The sequence below is a fragment of the Cajanus cajan genome, chromosome 10, assembly GCF_000230855.2.
Source record: "Cajanus cajan strain Asha chromosome 10, NIPB_CcT2T_4, whole genome shotgun sequence".
NCBI lineage: Eukaryota > Viridiplantae > Streptophyta > Magnoliopsida > Fabales > Fabaceae > Cajanus > Cajanus cajan.
Genome location: NC_138526.1, coordinates 49905318 through 49922032, shown reverse-complemented (window position 1 = coordinate 49922032; position 16715 = coordinate 49905318). Strand labels below are relative to the sequence as shown.

Genomic DNA, 16715 nt, shown 5'->3' with positions numbered 1-16715 from the left:
TGGTTTTAATTCATGTAACGTAGTCTATTATAATTTATTTGAATATTGTATTATGATTTTATTGTTATTCAGACATAAATTATAATTTTAAAATGTTTAATATGAAGAATATGGTGTTCTTTCAATGTTTTTTATGTCAATAGATAATACCTTAGATGTAATGATCCTAACAATGTCAATAGACTTACAGTCAAAACATTTGTGTTAGAAGAAGGATTTAGGTCACTCTTACCCCATAATTTTTAGATATGTCTAAAAGTCTCATATTATTTAAAAATTGAGATTAAAAATAATTTATAAACATTTTTCCTTCTTAATCCACTAAGACACATTTTAAAAAACAAAATAATGATTCGTGATGACCCAACCAACACCAAAGCAAGCAATACTTCAAAAGCAGTAATCCTAATTGAGTTCTTGATTGAGTTCTCACCTTCTATGGATAGATCAAGAGTTCTGGCCGGCTATGATTCCATCAACAAACCCGATTCGGTATAAAGGCTTAACTTCTATTACAAGAATCTATTTTGAAAAGCGTTATCCTAAAGCTTGATAGATTTTCCCAACTCTGTTTTTCATTCGAAAACCGAAAGCATATAAGGATGAGCCTTGGGCCCCCTTTCCCAAGAGTAGAGGAACGTTTAGATACTATACCTTTATGTGCGTGTAGGAGCAAGGACGAAAGGAGAACAAGTCGCAGGAGGCGTTGAAGAAGCAGTAGTTTAAGACATTGATCCAACTTATCAAAATAAGCACCAGCAAACAGAGGTAGATACTGAGCCATTGGCAAACCTTCATGATCAATAGCCTTTTAGGAATACGACCCTCGTGCTCGAGAGGCAGATCCAAAGGCAGACACTTACCGAGGAGCATACTTCGGTGTAGCGTATATAGCCGCATACCCCACTTTGACCTAGGTGGAAAAGAGATCTATTGAAATCCACCATAAGTATCTTGGGAGACAGCTGCAGATGTAGATCAAGCCTAATATGTGATCTTAATGATGTCAACAAACTTAGAGTCGAAATAAAATAATTATCGAGAAAAGATATACAGTTAATAAGATTAAGTATACACAGAGCCAAAGATTAAGTATATGTATTACGTTGCTTTAAAAGCAAATTATTAGATCAGATGGACTCAGTAACCTCCAACTTGAACAAGTATTTTCAAAGATCAAGCACATTTTATTACAGCTGATGGACACTAAAACCACATGTGAAGTCCGGCTCATCAACTGTGTGTATCACAAGTTCAGGGTCTGCTGATTCCAACTCGAGTATTACCTGTACATTGGTTGACAAAAATGTAATCACATTTGCACTACGAATCAAGTTCTGATTCTCATTTATATATACAAGTGGATTTAATTCTGACATAATTCATCATAATAAAATCAAGTTGATAAATGACAACTATAAATAGTTGGATAACAATTTGATTCAAGACGGTTAGAAGCTACGCTTAAGATTAGGATTTTCCTTGAATAGTTGCATTTATGTTAACTTAAGATAGATGAATTTACATTACATGAAACAATAACAAATGCTAGAGTTAAATAATAATGTTTCCCAAGACATACCAAAAAGTTATCTCCTTGCTTAAGGATTGGAGCAGGAACGTAGAGGTTGCATTGTGGTCCTCTCAACTATCAAAGAACCATAATTAATATTTGAAAGCAAAAAACATCAGAGTAAGAGAACTGTTTTAGTCTGTAACATAATCATAAATAGTAGTACTATGATTCATTTAAGAGAAATAAAAGACTATTTTACCGGCCAATATCTTCCTATATTGAAGTCATTAACAAACACAATGCCTTTTCCCCAATTGTTGAATGATATAAATGTATCCTTGACCTGACTTGATTTATCAATTGAGAACTTGCCAGAATAAAAAGCAGGCTCTTTTGAAGTATTCTCTGCAGAAAAAGAGACTTCGATCACAGATTTTCCTCTCAAATGATACAAAATACCATGGAAGTGATGACTGAACAAAGTACGAGATACAAAAGAGCAATGATAGAAAAATGTATTTTTTCCTCTCAAATGTATTTTTTGTACATACCATACTTATGAATCAACTTCTTTCTGGACGATGAAATTTCACTGAACGCAGAATATGCAGCTTGCTTGATGGGATTGTAGGTTGATAATTCATTCAGGTTGTGCAAAGGAATAGGGAACATTTTCCACCCTTTTACTTTTTCCTCGTCCAGATAAACAGAAGACAGAATGCCCTGTAGAAGTTGGGACAAACATCAACCAATTACAGTCAAACATTTAGCGCAGCAGCATCAACTTCAGATGTCCTTTACCTTCCTATCAAACATGAAAGGCCCGTAATTTACACGACCCATGTTTTCAACCTACAAAAGGGGGGAAGAGAGGATTCAACTAAGTTCATGTATGACATCTTGATCTACATAACTTCTAATCATAAATACTCAACTATATAACTAAGTAAGAAGTTAATTAATAAATAATGTCAACTTAAATAGATTTGAAATGTACCAGTTCAGCAACTAATTTCTGATATTGACGATGCTATTATTAGCCACAATATTTAATTACCATGACTCGCTTTACAACTAGAAATAAATAAGGAAAAAAATATATATATATATATATATATAATTAAATTATTGATTAAGTAAAATGTGATTTTGGTTCCCTAAATTTTACAATGTTGTAGTTCCTATAAAAATTTATGATTTTAGACTTCACATTTACCAAAAGTGATGATTTTAGTCTCTCGCGAGGAACTGTTGAAAATATTTTGTGAAAAATATAGAAAAATTAGATCTTGTAGACAAATTAAAATTAAAATTGAAGATGAAAAATTATCATTAAAATTACCATTGAAAATTCATAGAAGAGGATGCCTATATATAGGCTTACAATCAATTTAAAATTCCTAACAAATCTCATCTACTAACAACTCTACTTGTTAAGATTATATTGAATAACTGAAAATAAAATATAAAAAATAAAATTGTAACAATAACAAATATCTTATCTAAAATTATTCAAAATTCAAAATTTAAATAAAGAAAAATCTCATAAATCTAAAACTCCTCCTTGAGATTTTCCATGAACATCACAAATTTTAGTTTCATGAACTCCAAAAATTGAGTTTTGAAATGTTATGTCATCAAGTTGTTGCACATCAATTTCTTGACCCAAATCATTGTCTTCATAGTCATTCAATCTAACTCCTCCTCCTGTCTTTGAATACCATTTGCTGGAATTTGTCATATCAAATACATGTTGCATAAAAGTGTGACCAAATCTTCCTTGTCAAACATTACTCTCATCAATTTTAGCAATAAAATCATGATTTTCAACCAAATCAAATTTCAAATAAAAACTGTTTTTGGTCATCTTAATCTTTGCAATCTCTAAACCATGTTCATCCATGATAAAAACAATAATTCTCTTTAAAAGAGATTCCATAACCATTCCTTAGCATTTATGAAACACTAAGAACATTTTGATCCAATTTTGGAATGTAGAGAACATCTTTAACAATTATCATACCTTTCTTGGTTGCAATAGAAATTATCCTTTTCCATTGACTTGTACAATTTCACCATTTCTCATCTTGACTTTTGACTCAATTGATTTGTCAATGGAAGTAAAAAACGATAAATATTTAGTCATGTGACTAGTGCAACCACTATCAATGAGTCAAGTATTCAATTCATGTGAATTGAATTCTTGAGATGCCATAAATAAATACTCATCTTCATCATCATTTTTTTCCTTCAATCACATTTGCTTATTTTTCTAGCTGTTGTTCAGGCCGATTCTTCTTTAATCTGCAATACTTTTCACAATAACCATTTTTATTGCAAAAATTACAGTTAAAAAGTGGTTTATCTTTAAACCAACAATCTTCTTTAGAATGGTTGGTTCTTTGGCAATGAAAACAAGGCAAAAAATTCCCTTTTCTCAAAGAACCTTCATTTTTCCTTTGTTCCTGTTGAAAGTTTGTGACTTTCCAAAATTCCTTCCATTGTGCTTTGCTCGAAAGGCACCTTCAATAGCTTCATCACTTCTAATGGAGACTTTTTGCTCTTGTGCATGAAGCTTACTAGTCAATTCAGTAATTGTCAGAGTTTGCAAATCACAAGACTCTTCAATTGCAGAAATTTTGGCTTCAAATCTTTTAGGCATCGAAACCATGATTTTTTCGACAACCTTTTGATCTGTAAATGATGTTTCACCAAGAAGTCGCATTTGGTTCACAACATTCATTAATCTGCTAGAATAATCTTTGACAGATTCATTATCCTTCATCTTCATCAATTCAAATTCTCTCTTCAATGTGAGAAGTCTAACATATTTGACTTTGCTACTGCCTTCAAATTCATCTTGAATCTTGTCCCACACCTGTTTAGGTGTTTCAAAGTCCATGATTTTAGTAAAAATATGATCTGCAAGTCCTGCATATAGGCAAGTGATGGCTTTATCTTTCTTCAGCTTCTCCTCCTCATAAGCTTTGATTTGTGCAATGGTTGGATTTTCTCTCAATGGTGATGGATCAGCTTCAGAAATTATAACATTTCATAAACCTTGAGATCTTAAAACAAATTTCATCTTGACGGTCCAAATATGATAATTTTCCCCATTAAACATTGGAATTACAGGTGAATTGGTGAAAGTAGACATCCTTGCACCAAAAATTGTCTAAATAATAAATCACTCAATTTAATATTTGCACTCAATCTCAATGTGTTTAGCACTCAATAATTTTTTTTCTCACAGTCCGTAGGAAGCAAGTTCTTGATACCACTCAATAAATTTAGACTTCACATTTACCAAAAGTGATGATTTTAGTCCCTCGAGAGGAACTAAAAACATGTACTTATGTTATAACGTAAAGACTAAAAATGTGTAGAATTTTTATAGCGACTAAAACTTATATTTGAAAACATTGAAAGACTAAACATATTTTACCTTAATTTATCGTATCTTCTTTGAGTATCGTAAAGGAAAGTGTTATGAACTTGTGATTCTCTTAAAGCACCATTGAAACTAAAGTTAAAGTCCACAATAATTATTATTTAAATTCTCCGGTACTCCCTTGCATCTCAACTATGAAGGATGGGGATGAGATCATGAATTCCCACCATGCGAAACAATAAAAGCATTAATATTTGCTCTGTCCAAGACATAAGCTGTTCAACTAAAAAATGGCCAAAGTATTTTTTTGTACAAAAAGGAATAAGAATACATAAAGAAAGCAGGTACATACCAGAATAAATAAGTTGACGTTAGAATGACATTTAACATCAGGAAGATTTAGTTTGTTATTTAAACCCCTTTCAACAATTCCAACATAAGTTGGCCTTGCACCACTGTCATCAGAAGGGCATGAAATAAATACTTGAGCTCTGTCATGTAACTGCACATTCATCATTTATTGTATTTAGAGAATCTATATTCTTCTAGATAGATGAGACATTATGTAAACTTCCTAGCTATTGGGTTATAGAAATAAGATGATAGTATCTGAAGAAAATAGCTAGAAAACAAAATGAGAATTAATGAAAGAATTCAAATAGCACCTTTGGTATAAACAAAATTCTTCCACCTCCCTTTGCTTTGTATTCAGTGACATATAGTGTGAAACCAAAAAACTGAACACAAAGGCTAAGCTTTAATAATATACAAATTAGGAATCTTGCACCAGTATGAACAGCAATCACATACCTGGCCCACATACTCCATTGACATTGGAGCTTCGGATTCGAACACATTGGTAGAATTGGTTAAATCTAACATGTCGAATAAAAGCGCTTTTCTTTGTAAGTGAATTGGTCCGTATCTTGCCTTTTCAATATTAGAGGGAACAGATGGAAGAGGTACTGAGCTATATCGAGCAATAACCTTTCGAATAGCTGAAACATACACAAGCACAAATTTAAAATTTTGCTGAGATGATCATAGTGAAATAACAAAATTTAACAAATAATGAAAAAACCAGAAGGGGTTGGATCAATGAAAAGATATTCTGCAATTGAATACATAATATTTTATGACAGTACAGAAGGGATTAAAGTATTAAACATTATAGATTTTTAAGTTCCTCATAAATTGGATTCATAATATGTGAGAGGGTGACTGCTGAGAAAAGCATAACTCCTGTTGAAACTGGCTTGTCCAATGTATTTTATGGGGAGGGGGAATGTTTTCTATCTCTACACTAAAACAAATATCATATTTTCTTTTCCCTATAAAATAAGAGGAATCTCTTCATCCTGAAAGCCTAAGTTACAAAGGGTGTGGCTTTAAACCTCGACTATGCCTAAAACAACATAATAAAAATGAAAAGCATAAAACATAGAAAGACATAAGTAGAAATTAGAAGTTGTAATTTGAGTACTTAGAACTTTAAAGTTTCAACTTTCAACTAGAAGTTGCTAAACTTTCTGTATTTGTGATGGTGACATCATTTTTTTTTGCAGCAATACATAATATATGCATCTCAAACAAGTTTTGGATTCATTGCAATCTCATATACACAGCTCTTTCAAAAGTTTGAAATTATGATGCTAAAGGATTTATGTAGAGTTTTCAACTAAAGTTGATACGCATTAGAGTTCAAGAACTCCTTCGACCCTAGCACCATGTAACAATGGAGAGTAGTACATGAATTCCAGAAGTGATACACTTTACTAGGGGGAAATTAAAAATCCCTTCTTAGAAGAAGGTATACATATTACTGAAATGCCCACAGATGGAGAACTCAGAAAAGGAAATCCAGCTAGTTAAAATAAGAAAAAACAATCTTGCAAGAGAAAAAATAACTAATGAGAGTTTTTAGAGAACAAGAGTTTCAACAAAATAAAATAGAGCAAGAGTTTTTAAACCCATAACAAAATAAAAGAAAATAAAATAAAATGCAAGCAAATGGCAATGGATGAGATTCAAAGTGGGATACTTACAAAAAAAAACTGCTGAAATTATTTTAGTTTTCCAAAAACAATTTTTTTTATTAATTCTTCACAAATAATATGCTACTTATGTATTTTAAGGACGTTTATACAACTGTTTGGCCCAACTTTATTTATTAGTAAAAATTAAGTTACAAATAAGTTGTGCCAAATAAACTCTTGGACATGGGGTTTCCATTTGACTCAATTACTATAGCTTGCATACCATGAAAAAGTGGTTTGGGCTAGAGATTTGCAAAATAGTCAACATACACACAAAAATTATTAAAGATGTAAATATTAGCAACCTCAAAAATACAGTTGATAGTTTGAAAATAAGAGACAAATTCGACATCCATACCATTGAATTTTGAATTGTCAACATCACCAGATTCCCTAATTGGTGCATCCTGGATATGAGATAGTTAGTCCAGTTTATGATATGTGCATATGACAGTTCACTATGGAAGGTGCAACACATAACGGTTAAAAGATTTCTAACATAATCATATGAAGTGAGATCAGCTTTGTAGTCAGCCTCGTTTACACCAGTATTTGCTCCATTGTAAAATCCAAAGTTTGTCCCACCATGCACCATCTGAAAATTAGAAAATCCAAACCAAAAGGATTATTCAAAATGTGACTTTCAAACAGTACAAAGGTAGAGTGTGAGACGTACATAGAGGACTGCCGAACCATTTTTTTGCAAAATTTTTTCAAGTGCAGCAGCTGTAAAATCAGCATCAGTCTTAGCAAATTTCTCTCCCCAGTGTGTAAGCCACCCAGTGTAAAATTCGCTGATATGACAAGCACTTTCAGTATTTAGCATTTTATAAACAAAAATAATATTTCATAGTAGTAAACTTACGATGACAAAGGTGGTGATTTTCCTGGGGCATTGAACTCCTTTTGTAACTTGAATATAGGCCAAGGATCATCACCAGTAGAGAAGTCGACAGCTATAAAAAGAGAATATGTATTACGTTACATGATCAAATATGGTCAATGAAATGTTTGTGGCGTAAACTGATGTGAACAATAAGCAGTTACAGTAAAAATAGGTCGATCCACTTATTCGCATCAACTAATGGAAATCTCAACTATCCTAAAAATACTATAAACTTGCAAGGTTCTCGAGACTTCTAAAGATGTAATCTACCGATATATAAGAATTGAGTATTTTTTCTTGAAAGATTGTTATATTAATTCCCAATTTGAATGCCATATGTTCTTTAAGTACAAGTTTATACCTTGATAGTAAATTTATTATGCTACTCTCTATTACAAAACCCACTGCCACGTGTAATTTTTTTTAATGTATTAGCAAAATAGGGAAAAAATTGGTTTTTAACCAAGCCCAATGGTATCTTGCAATTCCAGGATAAGACTTTGTTGTTTTTGTCTCTCTTTTTGAGTTTTAACATTCTTATCTATCTTTTAGTTTTCTTAATTAATCTATATATTTTTAATATAATTCTATTATTAACAATAACTTACAACATAAATTAAATCTGGAAAGAATAAAATAAGATATATTTCAATACTTTGTTTAAATATTTATATATTTATAATATGAATGAGAAAAATAAAATATTAATAATATGATTAAGATTATCCAAGGTCTTGTTTACTTTAAGAATTTTTTTGTTTTCATTTCTTGTTTTCAATTTGTTTCTTATTTTCCAAGATTTATACAAGAATCAGAGAAACCAAAAACAAATAGTTGTTTTCATTGTTTCTTGTTCAAATCTTTGAAAACAAGATACAAATAAAAAATAAGGTGGCAGTTTAGTAATTAAAAGTGAAAATATAAAATGAAAATAGAAAACATTTCTCAAAGTAAACAGACCCTAAAATTTTGACGTAAGGCACAAGTAACTCATTAGCAAAGTATTAAATGGGAAATAAGGATGGATAAAAAAGAGAGGGGGGGGGGGGGGGTGGGGGCATAAAGGGCAAAGTCTATGCATTACATAAGTATAAAATGTATAATACTATATCAACAGCAACAGTGACATGATCACTGTGAAGCATTGATAAATTAAAATTGGAGGAATGATTCATATTGTACTGACATTTTATAAAGAAATGTGTATAGTACTCCTTAATTCAACATCCAGTTATTTTTTGGTTTTAGATTTCTTAATATGGTACAGCATTAAATTAATTTTGCTTAATGAATTGGAATCGTTAAGATATGTTATATCCTGATTTAAAAGTATTCACACATTGCCACATAAGAAACACATGTCAGTCAACAGTAAGGATAAGAAAATAAGGTTGGAGTTCACAAAAACAAATCTGTCCTGTATCACAAATTGAGTATTTTCCTCATTCACCTATCTTTACAGGGAGGGAGGGATGGAGAAAAAGAGGAGGATGAGAAAACATGTTTGTAAACCTTACAACTAACATTTATAATATCAAAATTCACCTGAAAAGACAGCATCCCCACGAATAGTTCCTTTCTCAAGATTTTCCCTAGAGCCTCCATCTGTAGTGTATCTGAAAACAGTGAATATTAGGAAAACGTTAATAAAAAAGGAGATCTCCCTCAAACTAACCTAGATATTGCTTTTTTCAAATTTTGGTTTAAATTTTGGATTTTTAGGGGTATCTTTTCCACTAAATAGAAGTTTAAAATTTGGAATTCAACTTCATGTTTCAATTATTAACCAACCCTTCCCAATAGATAAACATATCAATATCTTATTATGAAAAATATACCACTATTGCACATTATCTGATTTGTCTAAAAAGTCAACATTCAGAAGATCACTCCACCAAAAGTGTTTGTGTAGTAGACAAGAGAACTTTTACTGTCACCAAACGATTGGTTCTACAAAAAATTGCTTACATCTTTTCATTCCTTGCCCAAATTATAATATTTCTAGTCTCTAGACATGAACTCCTATGAATGAGGCTTTCAACTAAATTTGATAAAGTTAATTATGAAGATACAAGAAAATTAAAAAAAAAATGCATATTTTTTAGATACACCCATAGTAAGGGGTGCAGGACATGTATGGATGTCTTCCTTGAAGGATGTATTGGATAAAGTAAGATTAAGTGTAGAAAAATGAAACAAGAACTAGGAACACTTATGATGTTCCTAATTATTGATTTAATTGTTTGACTAGAAACTTGTCCTCATGCCAGGATTTAATAATAGCTCAAAATTGGGACTATTTGGGGTTGAAATTCTCTTTATTCAATAGAAATAGGACTACTAAAATGTTCCTATACAGAGATTATTACATAATCAGAGAGTCTTGAATGACTTCTTTTTGTCTCTCTCCTTAGCTTCTCCCACTACATCCTCCTCTTTTTATAACCTGTCTCTCTTTTATTCCAATTATGTCCATTTCTTATCACTATCTTCTTTGCATTGAAATTTTGGCAATAAATCACTATCAGACTGATAGATATAGACAGAAAAAGGAGAACTAAAACCTATGAGCCAACTCTTCAAATGACCGTACACCTACAATGACAAGGATGGCACACTAGAGCATTAGACCAATTAAATTGGCTGAAATGATTGTGTTTAGATAAATTGATAACAAACCAACATCTTTTACTATAACATCTACATCATATTACGGCAGGATATTTCATTTTAAAAACAATGATATGAGAGGGTTTAAAAACTAAACAACTCTTACAAAATAACTTCATGACCGAGATGACCTCTAGCCAGGGTGACCAGGTGATGGAGATATGCTTTGTCATCTCCATAAGAACCATACTCGTTTTCGATCTGTGTCATATAAGTTAATCTAATTATCCTTTCATGAGATAAGTGGTTATTGGTTAACATTCAAAAGAGAAGAAATGCCTAAATCTTAAAAAATATTCAATCATGCTGACATTAAGTCCAATTGTAATCAAGAAAATCCAGCAATCAGGAATTCACAACAGTAGAGTAATACTTTCGTATTTAGGCAAACTACATTCCGCTAAATGTAAGCAAACCACACATAATTTAAGTTTTGGAGAAAACATATAGGATGAGAATGTTAAAATAATAGGATTCTTATTGTTTTTGAATCTTGTGATGTTACTGGTATTATTTAGCCGGGCTTATACAAGTCTTGTTCTATGTACAACATTAGAATTAGTATTTGACCTAAATTATTAGAGCGTGGTATCAGTGGTTTGTCTCAAATACACATCATATGATTCATACCTATTATTCAGAATATCTCTTTTCATTTCCAATCATACCCTCTATAATTTCAAGAAGCAAATTATTCCATTTTCCAACTTAAGCACATATTTTCATATATTTTATGTTCTGTAAACATCTGGTATAATAATGCCAACCAGGTAAATACAATTAATAAATTCTACCAAAAACAACATACCTGAACCATTATTATAGGGCCTCCATTATCATATAGGAGAGGAACAAACTTTGGAAGCAGGTTACCCCACCATCTTTCAACCTTAAATGCCAAACTATAATAAGTCCAAACTTTAATAAAAGTAATGTATAAACATGGTGAACATAAACATCATAATGAAAATCATAGTATTTAGAGTCACAATCTAGAATTGTTTACAAAATGTTACGAGCTCAATAATCACATGGGAAAGGTGAACTTTTTTTGTGTTCCCAAAATTGCAAAACATGAAAGGGAAAAGCAGAAAACAGAAAGCCAGCCATATTAAAAGAGAAATGTAGAAGAAGAAACATAAAAATACAACTCCAATCATAAGATTTGTGAATACAAAAGTCAGTCACATGGAAGACCAACATTCGTTGAGGATGCAAATTAAGTCTCATATCATTAAAATAAGAAAAAAAATAAGAGTTTATAAAGCACATACATGCTCTATTGGTTGAGAGGTCATTTGGGTGATAACATAAAGGCAAATCATGAGTAGTGGGGGCAATAAAATATTTTATAATATTTATACAGAAGAAAAATATAATATTTTTTTATCAAATACATATTTTTGTGATAAAAAATCTAAAATATCTATTTTTTTCTAAATTATAATTATCTCGTGAATAAAATGACAAAATTTTCCTTTTTTTTTCTTCTTCTTTATTTTAGATTATATTAAAGTATGAATTTATGATTTTGTGCGATTTATTTAATATTAGAGAAACAAAATAGTAAAAATTAAAAGAATAAAACTAGCACTAATTTATTTTCTTTTTCATCTCTCCTAATTTTTTACATTCATTTTAAATATATATATATATATATATAAATGTTTTTTTACGGGGATAGTACCTATTATTTTGGAAATAAATTAGCCCCTACCAACACATATTATACCTACCATATAAGATCAAAAGGGTTCAAAAATAAAAGAATTAAAAAACAGGATATTTTAATAAATTAAATTATAACATCAATATACAGGAAATAGGTTTTTTTAATCCAAAAGTGTGAATAAAATACTAATATATTAAATATATTAAAGATAATTAACATGTAATATAATATAATCTATACTATATAATAATGAGAGAAAAATTTTCTTATGAATATGGTTTTGTCCGTATCTAAAGTGGACAATATCTAACTAATGTCAAATTATGTGTATAAATACTCCGATAAAAATAACAAGATATAACTCTCTCCTATTGATAAATATATTCTTTCAAAGACCAATAGCATAACATAATCATAGCAGTGGTATGATAGTCACATATTGGATTCGATGACAACCAATAACCCATAACCATACATACAAGCAATAACAAAAATATAATGCAATGCAAGACAGATTCTACTAATTGGGAGGTCAGGTCCTTTATTTGAGGGGATGATTGTTGGAGATACAAACCAAGTCTCTCATCATTAAAACAAGAGGAGAAATAAGAGTTTATATAACATATACATACACTATTGGTTAGAAGCCTTTTGAGTGATAATCAAAAGTAAAATAATGAGTGTAAAAGTTCAAAGTGGACAATATCAATACCAATGTGGAGATGTATGTGCAAATACCTTAAATACCCAATAAAAATAACAAGATATAACCCTCTTTTTGATAAAAATATATCCCATCAAACAAAACCAACAAAATAACGCTAACAACATTATCTTAAAATATATTGAGGAGCGCATACCAGTTGAAGAAAAGAAGGATCAGATGATCTTAGTTTGGGGGTTGGGTTCATGGAATAGAACCAACCTGGGAAACCGCCCCAATCCCACTCTGAAATAAATCAACAGTAACATCATCATCTTGAATCCTTGTTCACCATTTTACACAAAATATCAACACCAATGGAGGAGGCAACCAGAGGAGGGGGGTGGGGCTATTAAATAAATATAAAAGAGGAAATAAGATTGTATTCTAGAACATTGTCAAAGTTAGTGCAGAGCATATAGAAGTCAAATACTCTTTTGCTTTTCTATATTGTTTATAAAGAATAAGAAATGGAAATAACTGTGCTAAAAGATGACAATGGGCTTGGCGACAACAGGAAACACATGTTGCTTTGTTTTGCCAGCCATATTAAACAGGAAGAAATAATTATTTGCCATCGTGGATCAGGATAATAAATTAGACAGGTCTCTCAAAGAACTACAATTTGAAAAGGCAGAGCAAAGAGAAACATGGTAATTACGAATTTCAATTTAAGACTGGTTAAATATTACAAGAAATTTCAGCAAGTGAATCTAACACAATTATAATATTCCATATAATCTTGAAGGTGAACCTGAATAGAATAAATCAGTGAGGGAATTTAAAAATATCATCCTTTGTGCACTTTATGGAACTTGCTTGATATGGGTTTTACAATTCTACTTTTTGTTAAAAAGAAATATAAAAATCTGAATATACCAAAAATTACATTATCCTCCGTTAAGATATACAAGAAAATAAGCAAATTATGTTTTGGCAACCTAGACAAACTTGAAGCTCCCTGATAAATTGAGCGATTGGGCATTTAAGTTGTAAGATATGATATCTAACCTGTACATACGTATGGTCCGGGTCGAATCATCACGAGGAGACCAAGTTTGTGACAAAGGTTGAGGAATGCTTCAATGTTAGCAAAACCCTCAAAAACAAGCTTTCCCGGTGCTGGCTCATGCAGATTCCAAGGAACATATGTTTGGATTGTGTTCAAGCCCAAAGCCTTGGCTTTTAACAGTCTATCTTCCCAGTACTGCAAATTAGAAGAAAAATGATACCACTATATAAAAGCATTTAACTTCAACAAAATAAATTGCTTATGAATTATGACATCTCATAGTGGGGCAAACTTCATTAATCAGTTAGTGTCATCCTTATTAGGATGATAACAAGAGATCATGATCGGTCACAACATTTTTTTCTTCTGCTGTGCAAAATACCAAGATAAAAGAACTCAAATGTATTTAAAAATAAAGTATATGGTCAAAATATCCAGGTAATATGGTTAAAATACCAAGATAAAATACCTAGGTTGGTTCTCCCACATCCACTAGTAATATGGTCAAAATATAGTACATAGCTGAGGAACAATCATCATTTTACAAATCGGTTTTATAAGATATGTTAAACTCAATTCCACATTCAAAGTGTTGAGGAAGAAGCAATAATATTGCCATTGACTGTAAAACAATTATGATGTGTGATGTTCAGAATGTTAAAAATTCCTCTCACTAAAATAAGAGATGTCAGAAACCGGTATAGTACCTCTGGATGCACTCGAAAATAATGCAAGTCGCCACCAATGATCTGAAAAGGTTCACCATCTTTCCAGAACCTATCGTTGGCGATCTCAAACTTTCTCTCAACCTGATAACAAACAATCAGTTACTTAAGCTATAAAATAACGAACAAACTAGTTCAAGCAATATTAGAAATTTAGAATCGAAGACAGAACTTATATCATAGCATTTTTTGTTTAAATAAAAAGGGGTAAACTAAAAGTTAAAAACTCTATCAGCTACAACAACAATTTTAGTTTCCTTAGCATTTAGCAGAGTGCTAGTTCATGTCAACTAATTGGCAATACTCAGATGCAAAAATTGAATGTGTAAGAGAGAATGAGTAAAGGAACTAACTGTATTGCGATGAGAACGACGGTGAGGGTGAGAGTTGAAAGAAGGAAGAGGAGCGAAAACAGGGAGAAAGGCACATAAAAGCATGAAAGAGACCAAGATGAAGAAAAGTGTGGGTTTCGAGTTTAGCTTCTTGGCCATGGATAGCAGTTTGGAACCTGGAGCGTTGGTCTTCTTCTTCTTCAATTCGATTCTCATTCACCCACACACTTTAATCTAGGGGGTCATATTTCATATTTACCATCCCCTTTACTCTCATTTATAATCAATAACAGCATGTAATAATACACTCTTTTGTTCTTGGGGTTCATTTAATTCGTTCAAGTTTAAAACTAGGACACAAATAGAGTTATTTTCACCACTGATTTATAGAAAGAACACTTTGTGACCAGACAAATTAGTTAAAAAATATATCACAATTTTTTTTATTCAATATTTATTATCATTATCACCACGAGACTTGTCACTATTTTTTATTATTATTGTTAATATTATCTTTAACATTATCATTACAATGTTATTATTGTAACTCTTATTACTATTATCTATCATAATTGTTCTATGTGTTTAGGGTTTAACCTAGTAGTTAAAGGAAGGAATTAGAATAGAAACAAAAAAATCTAGATCCGATTGTTGTTGCATCCTTCTAATAATTTATATGGATAAAAATAGCTTACTTAAAAATTATTGCAAGATTGAATGAATAAACACTTGTGGAATAAATATACGATTGCATGTGAAACTTTGATACTATCTTACTTGATTTTTGTTCAATTACATTTTTCTTATCCTCAAATGCAATATAATCATCTAGTTCAACTATTAAGATATTCCAAACGTACAAAATTTTGTTATCATTATCATTATTATAATTATTTTTATTTTTATTTACATAATAATAATTTATTAAAATAATCAATATTAAAAGAGATATTATAATAAATTTAATATTATTTTATTTGTATTGATTATTTATCAAACAAAAGTAAAAAAAATTATTTAGTGATTGAAGTGTTTCTCTTGTGTTATTATTATTATTTATATTTTTACTTTCAATGTATCAAACACATGTTAGAGGCTGAAATATATTTTTTCCTTTTATCTTATTGTGAAAAATTATTTTTACTATCTAACTATTAAAATATTTATTTTAATTACTTATCTTTAAAATTTGAGTTAATATATCCTTTTCAAAACAAATATTATGTTAATCTTGAAACATGATTTTGAACATTTTTATGACATAAAAATTATTTTATTAGATTTATTTATATTTTTTGGATAATCATAATATTATTAAAAAATATTCATTGTCAAAATGAGTGACTAATCTTTGTTAGGAATTGTGAGTATACATAAGGTGAATATTTCCCTTTAAACATAATGTTGATTTTTAGAATATAAAACTCAACTAATGTTTAAATATAAAAAATTATAAACAAAACAAGAATCATGTTAAAAGTGAATTTCGCAATAAAGCAAAAAAAAATATCAAATTTTTTTATTAGTCTTATAAAATTCATTTTTTTATGTAATTTTTTATCATATTTATGATATTTTTATTTAGAACATTAATTAAAATTTTATAATTTTAATGCAAATGAATCTAATAGAATATATTTCACGATATCTTAAAGTAAAAAATAACGTTTCATAATGACAATATTAATTCAATTTTAGAGTTAAAGAATAAAAATATAAATCTTGTAAAAATAAATGATCAGAATAAACTTTTGGCATAACCTAAATGATAA

At 30.2% G+C, this 16715-nt stretch overlaps 1 protein-coding gene across 1 annotated transcript; it reads right to left on the bottom strand.

Annotated features, from left to right (window-relative positions):
- Positions 1-1015: 1015 nt before the first annotated feature.
- On the bottom strand, positions 1016-15235 carry BGAL17 (beta-galactosidase 17). The gene is made up of 19 exons (XM_020367948.3): positions 14965-15235; positions 14594-14695; positions 13886-14081; positions 13032-13120; positions 11308-11388; positions 10606-10700; positions 9375-9445; positions 7809-7899; positions 7620-7737; positions 7443-7538; positions 7302-7350; positions 5718-5905; positions 5573-5644; positions 5260-5409; positions 2318-2368; positions 2068-2239; positions 1776-1921; positions 1583-1648; positions 1016-1286 (listed from the first exon to the last, which is right to left on the bottom strand). Exons 1-19 carry the CDS (start codon positions 15157-15159, stop codon positions 1191-1193), a joined length of 2124 nt encoding a protein of 707 aa, XP_020223537.1. The 5' UTR covers positions 15160-15235; the 3' UTR covers positions 1016-1190.
- Between the last annotated feature and the right edge of the window lie 1480 nt (positions 15236-16715).